At 44.7% G+C, this 15,391-nt stretch overlaps 1 protein-coding gene across 1 annotated transcript in view; it reads left to right on the top strand.

Moving 5' to 3' along the window:
• Positions 1-15,391, top strand: part of LOC311103082 (MAM domain-containing glycosylphosphatidylinositol anchor protein 1-like) — a gene marked incomplete at its 3' end in the record, with an annotated part of 494,094 nt that overhangs the window by 89,877 nt on the left and 388,826 nt on the right. The window contains exon 2 of the mRNA XM_084144616.1: positions 8,476-8,615. Within this exon, the coding sequence (XP_084000742.1) occupies positions 8,476-8,615 (140 nt within the window). The remainder of the gene's footprint in view (positions 1-8,475; positions 8,616-15,391) is intronic.

Genomic DNA, 15,391 nt, shown 5'->3' with positions numbered 1-15,391 from the left:
TTTAGCGGGACTATGATTTGTTTTTCAACAGGACAATGGCCCAACACACCTTTAGGCTGTGTAAGGACTATTTTACCAAGAAGTAGAGTGATGGAGTGTTGTTTTCAGTCTCCTGCGTGGGGATAGGCTTTGTCGTGCCCTCTTCACGACTGTCTTGGTGTGTTTGGACCATGATAGTTTGTTGGTGATGTAGACACCAAGGAACTTGAAGCTCTCAACCTGCTCCACTACAGCCCCGTCGATGAGAATGTGGGTGTGCTCCGTCCTCTTGTTTTTCCTGTAGTCCACAATCATCTCCTTTGTCTTGATCACATTGAGGGAGAGGTTGTTATCCTGGCACCAGACAGCCAGGTTTCTGACCTCCTCCCTATAAGCTGTCTCATCGTTGTCGGTGATCAGGCCTACCAGTGTTGTGTCGTCAGCAAACTTAATGATGGTGTTGGAGTCGTGCCTGGCCATGCAGTCATGGGTGAACAGGGAGTACAGGAGGGGACTGAGCATGCCCCGTGTTGAGGATCAGCGTGGCAGATGTGGTGTTACCTACCCTTACCACCTGGGGGCTGCCCGTCAGGAAGTCCAGGATCCAGTTGCAGAGGGAGGTGTTTAGTTCCAGGGTCCTTAGCTTAGTGATGAGCTTTGAGGGCACTATGGTGTTGAACGCTGAGCTGTAGTGAATGAATAGCATTCTCACGTAGGTGTTCCTTTTGTCTAGGTTGGAAAGGGCAGTGTGGATTGCAATAGAGATTGCATCATCTGTGGATCTGTTTGGGTGGTATGCAAATTGGAGTGGGTCTAGGGTTTCTGTGATAATGGTGTTGATCCGAGCCTTTCATAGCACTTCATGGCTACAGACGTGAGTGCTACGGGTTGGTAGTCATTTAGGCAGGTCACCTTAGTGTTCTTGAGCACAGGGACTATGGTGGTCTGCTGAAAACATGTTGCTATTACAGACTCAGTCAGGGACAGCTTGAAAATGTCAGTGAAGACATTAGCATCCATTAGCTGCTTGCCTGTCTGTCCCTCGCTCCCTGCGCTGCTCGCGCTGTTGCATGTGCTCTGTGCATGGCACTGCTTGTGTGAGTATCCATAGCAACGCCTCTGTTTGCTGTTCTTCTCAATGATGAGACACAGAGCAGTTAGCTGCAAACTAGCTACTGTTCGTCACTCTAAACTCTGACAAAACACAAATAACATTATTATTTTTGGTAAAATAATCTCTCCTATGGACTCAGACAATATTCTCGTCTTATATTTGACGGGGTGAAGCACTTCTGACACTATGATATGTGCTCTGCAGCAGAGCACAAGCAAATGGCTCAGCTTCAAAATGTTAATGATCAATTTAGTGATACCTGAGCCCTACCCATACCCTAGTTATTGATGACAGGCCTTACCTGGCCCTAACCGAATGTATAATGTCAGTGCCCATTGGGCTTGGGTAGCAGAGACTGAGATGGCCACAGCAAAATGTTGATTTTGTGGCCAATTAACCATTTCTTTGTGGATTTTGATGTGTGCTTGGGTTTATTGTCCTGCTGGAAGATCGACTTGCGGCCAAGTTTCAGCCTCCTGCCAGAGGTAACCAGGTTTTTGGCTAAAACGTCCTGGTACTTGGTAAAGATCATGATGCCATTAACCTTGTTAAGGTCAACGGCACACAGCAAATAGTCCAGTGTTGATTTTTCAGTGTAACATTTCTAATGTTGATTCAGGAGTTAAATTTACTCTGTTATAAGAAATACACATCACTTTTCCAGCCAGCATAATGTGACTTGCAGGCCTGATGTGGACTGTAATTTGTGAACCAGGATTTTCCCAATACCACTGTGTTAGCGTAAAACTAGGCAATGAAAGACCTAATGATATATGTGACTCGTTTCAGGAAACTAGGCGTATGTCGCACGTCACTACTTCACAGGAGCGGCATTTGAACGTAAACAATATTTTTTTTATCTGAATGCGTTTTTGGGCAGAAATGCCTTCTGGAACATGTGAACTTTCATGTGCCTTAATAACAAACTTGTATTCCATCCATAAATATGAATAAAATTGTTAAATTACAAGCCTAGTTGGTTTAGCCACGGAAAAAGACAGGAACATTCCCGCTAGCCATGATTTGCTGAGATAATGGATGGGCTGGACATGCCGGGAGATGAGTTAGGATTGGTTAGGAATGTAGCATGCTTCTGTCTATAATATGAGCTGTTCAGTATGTGTTGACAGTCCTTTCTACCGTGCCGTTTTTGAAAGATATAATGTTAGCCATCGAGAACTACAAAAGTTTTGCTACTTTTCTCAACAACATTGATGCCCTGAGTGTAGCAGGTGCTATCAACAGATCAGTTGGATAAAGTGATAGGCTACTTTCTGCACACGCCACAGTCAGTGTGAACCGGAATGACTTGACACAACGCTGGCCAACAAAACTGAGTTAGGTTAGGCAGGTTCCAGTCTGCCGTGAAGCGTTTTTCCATGTACTGTATAGGGGTAAGTGTCTGGCTACATTTTCAGATATATATATTGTTAGTTAGCTAGCAAATGTTAGCTTGCTGGCTCACTAGCTAATGTTACGTGTATGATCTGTGTATTAATATTATTCAAATCAGAAAACTATTTGCATTGTTAGTTATAGCCTAATGTTAACTAGCTAACATTGAACCTAGTTTGTTAGCTATAGCTACCTGCAGATTCATACTACAGCTATGACAATGTTTGTATTGGTAGTAGTATGAGTTGGATTTATGCCGGTTCATTGTTTAGCTAGCTAGCTAGCTACCTAGCTAGCTACATGTCTAAACAAAAGACTACACTTCGGCCGGATTATTACATGACCCATCAAATTAACCAGGTGTGTCTGGGGGTGATTACAGTAGGCTGGACAATAGAACGAGACAAAATTCACCCAAGGCTGAAAAACGGCAATAGAACGTTGGCTAAGCTGGAACACTAGCGCGAGCCCATAGCAAATTAATTGAATGCTTAGAATTCCATTTCGCCTAAATGCACTAAAAAATGTATACCTTTTAATTTTACCACTACAATCTGTTCTTAGGACAAAACTGAAAAATAACAACTCTTGTAGAAGGTAAACATCCACACCTCGATGGTATCAACTGTACTTATGTCTGCATAACGAGGAAGTAGGGAAAAAATGGCCCCACTATACATGCTTATTCTGTCTCTCTCTCTCTCTCTCTCTCTCTCTCTCTCTCTCTCTCTCTCACACACACACACACACACACACACACACACACACACACTCTGCCACTACATATACCACTCATTAGCTTCAAGCTAGATATTATCCCTCGGACATCAAAGATGACAGTCAACACTAAATCAGGCAGGACACTTTCCAATAGTTTGTCTTTCACTGGATCATTATCGAGTGACGGACAAAGCTATCAATAACGCTAAGGCAGAACTCGAGTCAATCGATTTCAGTCTCAATCAACATTCCGCTGAATGAGTTGATCACTCAATAGAACAATTGCAACAAAATGGATCACTGTCGAAATAGCCTAATGTAATGATGAATTATCCACCCACCGAGTTAAATGAATTAGCATGTTACATTGTTTCTAATGAACAGTACCAGATCATATGAGGCATTTTCACCTTGTCTCCTGACCAGATGACGGATACCAAGACAGTATAGAGTATTGCAGACCATGAAGGGCTCCTGTATGGCTCAGTTGGTAGAGCATTGCACTTGGCACATCATGATTGTTGGTTTGATTCCTTCTGAGGCCACACAGATTTTATTTTTGCACTACTGTAAATCACTATGGATAAATGGCACATTTAAAGAAGTAAAAGCAATGTAATCCAGCCTATACTGGATATTCATGCTTTTTTGCTCGATCAGGAACTGATTCAGACCTGGGTAGAATCTCTGGCAAATTAAATAGTACCAGGGAGGAATGAAAACCAGCAGTATTTCAAACTTCAAGGCTTGGAGTACAATGAGTATGTGGGCATAGTGCTTCACAGGTAATGCCATCCCAATTGGCATGAATGGAATAAAATAATTAGATGCTGGGAGACAAAAATAAGGTGATATTTTATTCCATGTGGGGGGGAATGGAACCCTTTTGAATTCCATTTAGATCCCTCTCATGAAGAAGCCTCTGGTTCCAGGTAGAACCAATGACAGGTTCTACAGTAGTTTTACAGTTGAATTAAGGTGTTATTGTTGTAAAATGACTTGTTGTTGTTTACCTTACTTTCACTGCACTTTGAAATGTAGGCGGGGTAATGTGCTGGCGGGGACTCATTAGCATATTTGGGGCATGGTCTAAAATATGTTGTATTTGTGCCAACCATTAGTGGAAGTGTTGTACCAGTTTAAGTGGTTTTATCGCTATGTTACTTAAATGACCCAAATAAATGTTCTGCTTTCCATGTAAAATAGCCTTTTCAGAGACCAAAATATCACCGATAATATTTATGGGGGATAAAAATGCTAAACATTTTAGAAAAAGTCAAGCTGAGTGTGCGGGGAGTGTATATTCACGAGCTTGCCTTCACTAACAGCTCTTTGAATCTCCTAATTTAATAAACTGTAATGCAGTGTTGCAGTAAAATTATCTCAAGCAAATTTGGTTTGGTAATACACAAAGCAACTAAAATAACATTGAAATTCTCCGATGTTGGTTACAAGGCGGTACTTATTTAAATTAGTAAGATAATATCATGTTACCATTGGTGTATTCAAATGAGAGTTAGGGTGATGTCACCATATCCCCTTAATAATCCCGCCTCCTGAATCCAAGCGTTTGAAATGGGGGAGGGGACGAATACATTTATGATCAAACTTTATCAATAGAAAAGCAACAGTCATTTTTCTTACTTTGGTCATCGTACTTTTGATCTGGATTCAACCAAATATCATCACATTTCCGATGTACCTGGTTGCACTGCTAAAACAGTAATGCACTTCCACCCAAAAGCTTACAAGTTCAAACACCCAAAGCATGTACAGTTGGGAAAAAATGTATTTAGTCAGCCACCAATTGTGCAAGTTCTCCCACTTAAAAAGATGTGAGAGGCCTGTAATTTTCATCATAGGTACACGTCAACTGTGACAGACAAAATGAGAAAAAAAAATCCAGAAAATCACATTGTAGGATTTTTAATGAATTTATTTGCAAATTATGGTGGAAAATAAGTATTTGGTCAATAACAAAAGTTTCTCAATACTTTGTTGTATACCCTTTGTTGGCAATGACATAGGTCAAACGTTTTCTGTAAGTCTTCACAAGGTTTTCACACATTGTTGCTGGTATTTTGGCCCATTCCTCCATGCAGATCTCCTCTAGAGCAGTGATGTTTTGGGGCTGTCGCTGGGCAACACGGACTTTCAACTCCCTCCAAAGATTTTCTATGGGGTTGAGATCTGGAGACTGGCTAGGCCACTCCAGGACCTTGAAATGCTTCTTACGAAGCCACTCCTTCGTTGCCCGGGCAGTGTGTTTGGGATCATTGTCATGCTGAAAGACCCAGCCACGTTTCATCTTCAATGCCCTTGCTGATGGAAGGTTTTCACTCAAAATCTCACGATACATGGCCCCATTCATTCTTTCCTTTACACGGATCAGTCGTCCTGGTCCCTTTGTAGAAAAACAGCCCCAAAGCATGATGTTTCCACTCCCATGCTTCACAGTAGGTATGGTGTTCTTTGGATGCAACTCAGCATTCTTTGTCCTCCAAACACGACGAGTTGAGTTTTTACCAAAAAGTTATATTTTGGTTTCATCTGACCATATGACATTCTCCCAATCCTCTTCTTGATCAACCAAATGCACTCTAGCAAACATCAGACGTGCCTGGACATGTAATGGCTTAAGCAGGGGGACACGTCTGGCACTGCAGGGTTTGAGTCCCTGGCGGCGTAGTGTGTTACTGATGGTAGGCTTTGTTACTTTGGTCCCAGCTCTCTGCAGGTCATTCACTAGGTCCCCCCGTGTGGTTCTGGGATTTTTGCTCACCGTTCTTGTGATCATTTTGACCCCACGGGGTGAGATCTTGCGTGGAGCCCCAGATCGAGGGAGATTATCAGTGGTCTTGTATGTCTTCCATTTCCTAATAATTGCTCCCACAGTTGATTTCTTCAAACCAAGCTGCTTACCTATTGCAGATTCAGTCTTCCCAGCCTGGTGCAGGTCTACAATTTTATTTCTGGTGTCCTTTGACAGCTCTTTGGTCTCGGCCATAGTGGAGTTTGGAGTGTGACTGTTTGAGGTTGTGGACACGTGTCTTTTATACTGATAACAAGTTCAAACAGGTGCCATTAATACAGGTAACGAGTGGAGGACAGAGGAGCCTCTTAAAGAAGAAGTTACAGGTCTGTGAGAGCCAGAAATCTTGCTTGTTTGTAGGTGACCAAATACTTATGTTCCACCATAATTTGCAAATAAATTCATTAAAAATCCTACAATGTGATTTTCTGGATTTTTTCTTCTCAATTTGTCTGTCATAGTTGACGTGTACCTATGATGAAAATTACAGGCCTCTCTCATCTTTTTAAGTGGGAGAACTTGCACAATTGGTGGCTGACTAAATACTTTTTTCCCCCACTGTATACACACTTTACATCAAGTGTCCCTGAGCACAGCAAAAAAATAATATGTTGGTGTTGTCAGACAATCTGACAATTATTGACTTGATTCTGGGCAACCTTTAGCAAAGCGCAGAAATGTATTCTTGCCATTAAATCTGTGGCCCACAGACATGCAGGACATTCAGGTCATTAGTATTTGCAACCAAGAGTTCAAATCCTAATTGAGGTATAGTCTCAAGTAACCAGCATTCTGCAGCATACTGTCCATTTACAGCAATAGGACCTTAATTCAGCTGTAAAAAGCGTTGGGAAAGTAACCGAAAGGTCGCTGGTTTGAATCCCAGAGCCGACTAGGTGAAAAATCAGTTAATGTGCCATGGAGCAAGGCACTTAACACGACTTGCTCCTGTATGTCGATCTAGATAAGAGTGAAGCTGGTCTGCAAAACCACGCCCATCATTTTTATATTTCCCAGCATGCTCTATTGCAGTTTGATTTTCAGAATTGTTTGTTTCAATGTCTATTATTGCATGTACTTATTTTGCATATATTAATTAATTTATCTTCTTGGCTCATTCATCCCCCCTCCTTTCCCCTGTCACTATTCCCAAGGTCGTTGTTGTAAATGAGAATAAGATAAATAGCATCCATTTTTGTAAACTAATCCAATATGTTATTTGGCCTTTTTGCACCCATTACTGAAATGGTTGTTCCAGATTAGATGGTTTAGGTAGTCTCATTCATTCTTCTTTCTAACCCTGGTAGTCATTCTGATGCTGGTATGCTGGTGATCAGTGTCCAAAACACAGCGAAGGCTGGTCACCAAAGAAATCATAACAAAGGCTGGTCGCCAGTGAAAACACAATGAATGCTGGTCATCAGAGAAAACACAACGAAGGCTGGTCTATGCAGTTTTTTTTTTCAGCAGGGTTCTCTCTCCTTCTCCCTTATTCATTCCCCAGTCCTACCCACCTCTCCATCCCTCCCTTCCTCCATCCCTCATCTTTAACCAGCCCTGGCTTCTACAGTGAGTCAGACTGCCAAGCAGCCTCTAGCCCAATGCAAGAATAGTGGAGGAGCCACACGCTGCAGTTCAACCTCTCTCCCTCTCCGAAGAGGCCGCGCTAGCACTAACGTGCTAACGAGCTGAAAAGGACAATTATTCACCATTTAAATCAGCCGTGCCCTGTGCCCTCACCTCAGAGTTGAGTTGTCGAGTTAGCCCCTCACCGCCTATGGCCCTGCCAACAAAGTTCTGCCCTTGTGCCTCTTCTTACCGCCCACCTTCTGCCGTCTATCCCCCTAATGCAGACCAGTTTGACATTCTGGGCTTCCTCTCACACCCACACTGTCTCATCGGCAATCACAGAGGGCACAGAGGTTTCATAAGTTGACCTCGACAGGAGACAGAGACTGAGAAGGAGAGGAAGATGGATGGGAGAGGGAGAGAGCGAGAGAGAGTAAAAGAGAGGAAGAGAGAGAAAGATAGACTGATATGGAGAGTAAGAGACAGGAAGATGGAAAGACAGCAAGAGAGAGCGTGACTGAGAAAGAGATGGAAGAGAAAGAGAAGCAAGAAAGAGGGCGAAAGAGAGAGTTCCAGAAATAGCAGCAATATATGCTAAAACAGGCCTCCTCTTTTTTGAGGGATAGAACTTCACAACATTCAAAAGAAAATAACAACGTTTCTGAGTTTTTTGTGACGCTTATTTTTCCTTGGGTGTCTGAATATGGGCAGTCTACCAACTTACAGGAAAGCCGTTAGAAACTAAGAAATCATTTTTTTTTTCTAAGAACACCTTCCAAAACGTGAACTTTCATGTACCTTAACAAAAATGTATTTATTAATTCTTATGTAAACTTATGAGCCTGGAAAAGTGACCCTTTCTCTTTTTTCTCCTATGTGTTGACAGCCCCTGCCAATGCCCAGATCGTGCATGAGGGCCAGGCGTGCGTGGTAAAGGAGGACAACATCAGTGAGAGGATCTACACTATCAGAGAGGGAGACCACCTGGTGCTCAAATGTCTGGTCAAAGGACACCCACGACCACAGGTAACACGACATAACACACACACACACACTTTCTGCCAATTCAATGTGCTTTATTAGCATGAAATAATCTGTAAATATTGCGAAAGCATTCCAAAACCATAGTTTTAGAACTCAAGTCACACTTGCATCTTTCTTTCTCTCTCTCTCTCTCTCTCTCTCTCTCTCTCTCTCTCTCTCTCTCTCTCTCTCTCTCCCAATCTCACTTTCTCTTTCTTTCTCGCTGCATCGCACTCCTTTTCACTCTCATTCTCTCTCTGTTTTTTTCTATTTTTTCTATCTCGCTCTCCCTCTCTCTTCCGCCTTACACTCCATCTCTCTGTGATACATATCCCTTCCTATACACAGACACTCTCAGGATCCCCAGTGAAACCTTGGCAGTACAAAGGACCCAATTACTTTTGAGGTCATGCAGATGCTATACTTCGTCTCTCTTCAATACAAAACATCTACAGAATATATTAACTTTATACCATCACTGCTTTACTTGTGATTATAAACTGGGTGGTTCGAGCCCTGAATGCTGATTGGCTGAAAGCCATGGTATATCAGACCGTATACCACGGATATGACAGAAGAACTGTTCTAATTACGTTGGTAACCCGTTTATAATAGCAATAAGGCACCTCAGGTGTTTGTGGTAAATGGCCAATATACCACGGCTAAGGGCTGTATCAAGGCACTCCGTGTTGCGCCATGCAAACCAACAGCCCTTAGCCGTGGTACACTAGATGACCAAAAGTATGTGAACACCTGCTCGTCCAACATCTCATTCCAATAATAAGGAGTTGGTCCCGCCTTTGCTGCTATAACAGCCTCCACTCTTCTGGGAAGGCTTTCGACTAGATGTTGGAACACTGCTGCGGGGACTTGCTTCCATTCAGCCACAAGAGCATTAGTGAGATCAAGCACTGATTTTGGGTGATTAGGCCTGGCTCCCAGTCGGCGTTCCAATTCATCCCAAAGGTGTTCGATGGGATTGAGGTCAGGGCTCTGTGCAGGCCAGTCAAGTTCTTCCACACCGATCTCAACAAACCATTTCTGTATGGACCTCACTTTGTGCACGGAGGCATTGTCATGTTGAAACAGGAAAATATCTTCCCCAAACTGTTGCCACAAAGTTGGAAGCACAGAATCGTCTAGAATGTAATTGAATGATGTAGTGTTAAGATTTCCCTTCACAGGAACTAAGGGGCCTAGCCCAATCCATGGAAAACAGCCCCAGACCATCATTCCTGCTCCACCAAACTTTACAGTGGCCACTATGCATTGGGGCAGGTTGCGTTCTCCTGGCATCCGCCAAACCCAGATTCGTCCGTCGGACTGCCAGATGGTGAAGTGTGATTCATCACTCCAGAGAACACGTTTCCACTGCTCCAGAGTCCAATGGCGGCAAGCTTTACACCACTCCAGCCGTCACTTGTCATTGCGCATGGTGATCTTAGGCTTGTGTGCAGCTGCTCTGCCATGGAAACCCATTTCATGAAGCTCCCAACGAAAAGTTATTGTGCTGACGTTGCTTCCAGAGGCAGTTTGGAACTCGGTAGTGAGTGTTGCAACTAAGGACAGGCGATTTTGACTCGATTCAGCCCTCGTTGGTCCCGTTCTGTGAGCTTGTGTGGCCTACCACTTCGTGTCGGAGCCGTTGTTGCTCCTAGACGTTTTCACTTCACAATAACAGCACTTACAGTTGACCGAGGCAGCTCTAGCAGGGCAGAAATTTAACAAACTGACTTGTTAGAAAGGTGGCATTCTATGACGGTGCCATGTTAAAAGTCACTGAGCTCTTCAGTAATGCCATTCTACTGCCAATGTTTGTCTATGGAGATTGCATGGCTATGTGCTTTTATACACCTATCAGCAACGGGTGTGAATCCACTAATTTCAAGGGGTGTCCATATACTTTTGTACAGTGCCTTCGGGAAGGATTCAGACCCCTTGACTTTTTCCACATTTTGTTAGGTTACAGCCTTATGCAAAAATGTATTACATCTTTTTTTCCCCTCATTCATCTACACACAATACCCCATAATGACAAAGCAAAAACAGTTTTTTTGAATTTTTTGCTAATTTATTAAAAAATAAAACTGAAATATCACATTTACATAAGTATTCAGACCCTTTACTCAGTACTTTGTTGAAGCACCTTTGGCAGCGATTACAGCCTTGAGTCTTCTTGGGTATGACGCTACAAGCTTGGCACACCTATATTTGGGGAGTTACTCCAATTCTTCTCTGCAGATCCTCTCAAGCTCTGTCAGGTTGGATGGGGAGCATTGCTGCACAGCTAATTTCAAGTCTCTTCAGAGATGTTAGATCGGGTTCTGGCTGGCCCACTCAAGGATATTCAGAGACTTGTCCTGAAGCCGCTCCTGCGTTGTCTTGGCTGTGTGCATAGGGTCGTTGTCCTGTTGGAAGGTGAACCTTCACCCCAGTCGGAGGTCTGGAGCAGGTTTTCATCAGGGATCTCTCTGTACTTTCTCCGTTCATCTTTGCCTCAATCCTGACTAGTATCCCAGTCCCTGCCACTGAAAAACATGATGCTGCCACCACCATGCTTCACCGTAGGGATGTTGCCAGGGTTCCTCCTGATGTGACGCTTTGCATTCAGGCCAAAGAGTTCAATCTTGGTTTCATCAGACCAGAGAATCTTGTTTCTCATGGTCTGAGAGTCCTTTAGGTACCTTTTGGCAAACTCCAAGCGGGCTGTCATGTGCCTTTTACTAAGGAGTGGCTTCCATCTGGCCACTCCACCATAAAGGCCCGATTGGTGGAGTGCTGCAGCGATGGTTGTCCTTCTGGAAGGTTCTCACATCTCCACAGAGAAACTCTGAAGCTCTGTCAGAATGACCATCGGGTTCTTGGTCACCTCCCTGACCAAGGCCCTTCTCCCCCGATTGCTCAGTTTGGCCGGGCGGCCAGCTCTAGGAAGAGTTTTGTGTTTCCAAACTTCTTTCAAAAATTCTCTGAACCCGATTTCCCTTTGTCATTATTGGGTATTGTGTGTAGATTGCTAAGGATTTGTATTTATTTAATTCATTTTAGAATAAGGCTGTATCGTAACAAAATGTGGAAAAAGTCAAGTGGTCTGAATTCTTTCTGAAGGCAGTGTAGGACCTGTTTCCAATGATCACTTTTACGCTCAACATAGCCACTTCATATGCGCACTTGCTCCAAAATGGAAAAATGTGTTCAATTATTTATTCTTACTAGTGTGCCTGGATAGAGCCCTTAAATGGTATATTGGCCATATACCACAAACCCCCGAGGTGCCGTATTGCTATTATAAACTGGTTACCAAAGTAATTAGAGCAATACAAATACATGATTTGTCAGACCCATGGTATATGGTCTGATATACCACAGCTTTCAGCCAATCAACATTCAGGGCTCGAACCACCCAGTTTACAATATAAAATAATGGCACGGAATTCATATGCATATATTGTCTGCTAAATGAACAAGCCTACAGCCTATGGCATGGAGCATAGCCAAATAACACACAGTAGGCCAATTCATATTATGTACTTCTGTAATACATTTTCTTCATATCATAATATTTCTTTAGACCTGCCTAAAATAATATTGGATTTATTGTGATGGTGCATGTTAAATTGATTTATTAGACTTTTTTAAATGTAGCTGTTCCAAAGGTGCGCATCAGCAGCTTGTATGTGGCTTGTAAACACTCTTTAAATAGCCTACCTCCGTGTCAGTTAATGGCTGTTAAATTAAAACCAGGACTCGAATTGAGGGGGAATGAAAGGGTATGCCATAGGCCTTCCTTTTATTAAAGAAAATGGCAAAAAGCACAGACCTACCCACAGGGGTGGACTGGGACAACAATTCAGCCCTGCCATTTCAGCCACATCACCAGCCACATCACCACGTGTAGTTATGCTACTGACACATAACATAGGCAACTATAGTACAGCCTTTCTCAACTTTTACTGTACCAGTGACCGGTGAAACATAGTCCTCCTCCATTTTTAATTAGCTATTTTTAATCAGCTCATGTTTAAGACAAATATAACATGTAAAAGCACCACTGGAGATACAACTCACCACTTATAACTGTGCCTCTGTTACCTCCCTGTTTTGCAGTCATCTTCTCTGCTGTCACTCTGTCTGTCTGTGTGATGAGGTGATGTTGAAGGAGTCAGGCGCAGGAGGGTAAATCACAGAATAACAGGCTTTATTCCGCAACCACAGAGTTACGCAGTAACGCATCAAACACTCCAGTGCGCAAAACAGGTGCACTGGAAAATACAAGGCACACAGGGAATTATTTACATTTACATCATTTAGCAGACGGTCTTATCCAGACCGACTTACAGTTAGTGAGTGCATACATTTATTTTTTCATACTGCCCCCCCCCCGTGGGAAACAAACCCACAACCCTGGCGTTGCAAGTGCCATGCTCTACCAACTGAGCTACACGGGGCCAATTATCCCGGTGAGACAAAAATACAAGGATCTCCACCGAGCTACATTACTGTCCACAATAAACAATCACCCACAAAGACAAGGGGGCAGAGGGAACACTTATACAGGTACTGATGAGGGGATATGAACCAGGTGTGTGTAATAAACAAGACAAAACAAATGGAATGATGAGTTTAGGAGCGGCAGTGGCTAGAAGGTCGTTGAAGACGAACGCTGAAGCCTGCCCGAACAAGGAGTGGAGGCAGCCTCGGAGGAAGTTGTGACAATACCCCCCCCCTTGACGTGCAGCTCCAGCAGCGCGCCGACACCGGCCTCGGGCCGAAACCAGTCATCCACCACAGGAGCCTCGGTGCCAGAACCAGCTGATAACCTAAAACACATTGAAATGGCGTTAAGTTAGTGGAGGAGTGGCGGAGAGAGTTCTGAGCATATTCGTCCCATGGCAAGAACACCGACCACTCCCCCGGCTGGACCTGGCAGTAGGACTGCAGGAACCTACCCACATCCTGATTCACCCATTCCACCTGCCCATTAGACTCAGGGTGAAAACCAGAGGTCAGGCTGATCGACACCGCCAGACGTTCCTTGAACGCCTTCCAGACCCTGGATGTGAACTGGGGACCCCGGTCAGACACTATGTCCTCTGGCACCCCGTAGTGCCGGAAGACGTGTGTGAACAGGACCTCCGCAGTTTTCAGGGCCGTAGGGAGACAGTGCAGAGGAAGGAGGCGGCAGGTTTGGAAAAGCGGTCCACAACGACCAGGATGTTGGTGTTACCTTGAGAGAGGGGAAGATCAGTAAGGAAGTCAATACTCAAGTGGGACCATGGTCGTTGTGGAACTGGTAAGGGCTGTAACTTACCTGCTGGGAGGTGCCTAGGTGCCTTACTCTGGGCGCACACCGAGCAGGAGGAGACATACACCCTCACATCCTTAGCCAAGGTAGGCCACCAGTACTTTCCGGTCAGGCAGCGCTCTGTACGACCGATACCTGGGTGACCAGGTAAGGCACCTGGTCACCCAGGTAGATGAGATGGTCACGGACAAGAGACGGCACGTACTGCAGCCCAGCTGGACACGTGGAGATGGCTCTATGTCCACGTCCATACTACTGGTGCCACAATGCAGGAGGCCAGGAGTATGGGGGTGTTGTCTATGGGCCTCTCCTCTGGGTCGTACAGCAGTGACAGTGCGTCTGCCTTCACGTTCTCCGTACCTGGGATGTAAGATAGTGTAAAATCAAACCGGGTGAAGAATAGGGCCCACCTGGTCTGGCGAGGGTTCAGCCTCCTTGCTGCCTGGATGTACTCCAGGTTACGGTGGTCTGTCCAGACGAGGAAAGGGTGTTTAGCCACCTCAAGCCAGTGCCTCCACATGGTCAGGGCTCAGACAACAGCCAACAGCTCCCGGGCACCAACGTCGTAGTTCTGCTCCGCCGGGCTGAGCTTCTTGGAGAAGAAGGCACAGAGGCAGAGCTTGGGTGGTGTGCCCGAGTGTTGAGATAGGACAACACCTATCCCTACCTCGGACGCATCCACTTACACTACGAACAGTAGTGATGGATCGGGATGGGCCAGTACAGGGGCTGAGTTGAACAGAACCCTCAGGTTACTGAAGGCCCTGTCAGCCTCAGCAGACCAGCGGAGCCGAGATGGCCTACCCTTCAACAGAGATTTGATGGGAGCTGCGACCTTGCCAAAACCCTGGATAAACCTCCGATATTAGTTGGCAAAGCCAATAAAGCGCTGCCCCTCCTTAACCGTGGTTGGAGTCGGCCAATTACGCACGGCTGAAATGCGATCTCCCTCAATCTCCACACCTGAGGTGGTAATGCGGTATCCGAGGAAGGAGACATACTGTTGGAAAAACAGACACTTTTCTGCCTTTGCATAAAGGTCATGTTCCAACAGCCGGGCCAGCACTTTGTGAACCAGGGACACATGCTCGGCGCGCATAGCGGAATACACCAGAATGTCATCGATGTAGACCACTACACCGCGACCAAGCATGTCCCGAAACATCTCGTTCACAAAGGACTGGAAGACGGATGGAGCATTCATCAAACCGTAAGGAATCACCAGGTATTCGTAATGCCCCGTGGTTGTGCTGAATGCTGTCTTCCACTCGTCCCCCTCTCAGACACGCACCAGGTTGTACGTACTCCAGAGATCTAATTTTGTGAAGAAGCGCACCCCATGCATTGACTCGATCACAGATGGAATGAGGGGTAGAGAATAACTATAACGTATTGTTTCCTTGTTCAGTGCTCGGTAATCAATTCTTCTTCACTAAAAATAAACTTGAGGAGGCGGGCGAAGTGGAGGGACGTATGA

The sequence above is a fragment of the Coregonus lavaretus genome (assembly GCF_964263955.1).
Source record: "Coregonus lavaretus genome assembly, chromosome: 27".
Classification (NCBI taxonomy): domain Eukaryota; kingdom Metazoa; phylum Chordata; class Actinopteri; order Salmoniformes; family Salmonidae; genus Coregonus; species Coregonus lavaretus.
The sequence above is the reverse complement of the archived record's forward strand: the minus strand, read 5'-3'. Positions and strand labels throughout refer to the sequence as shown.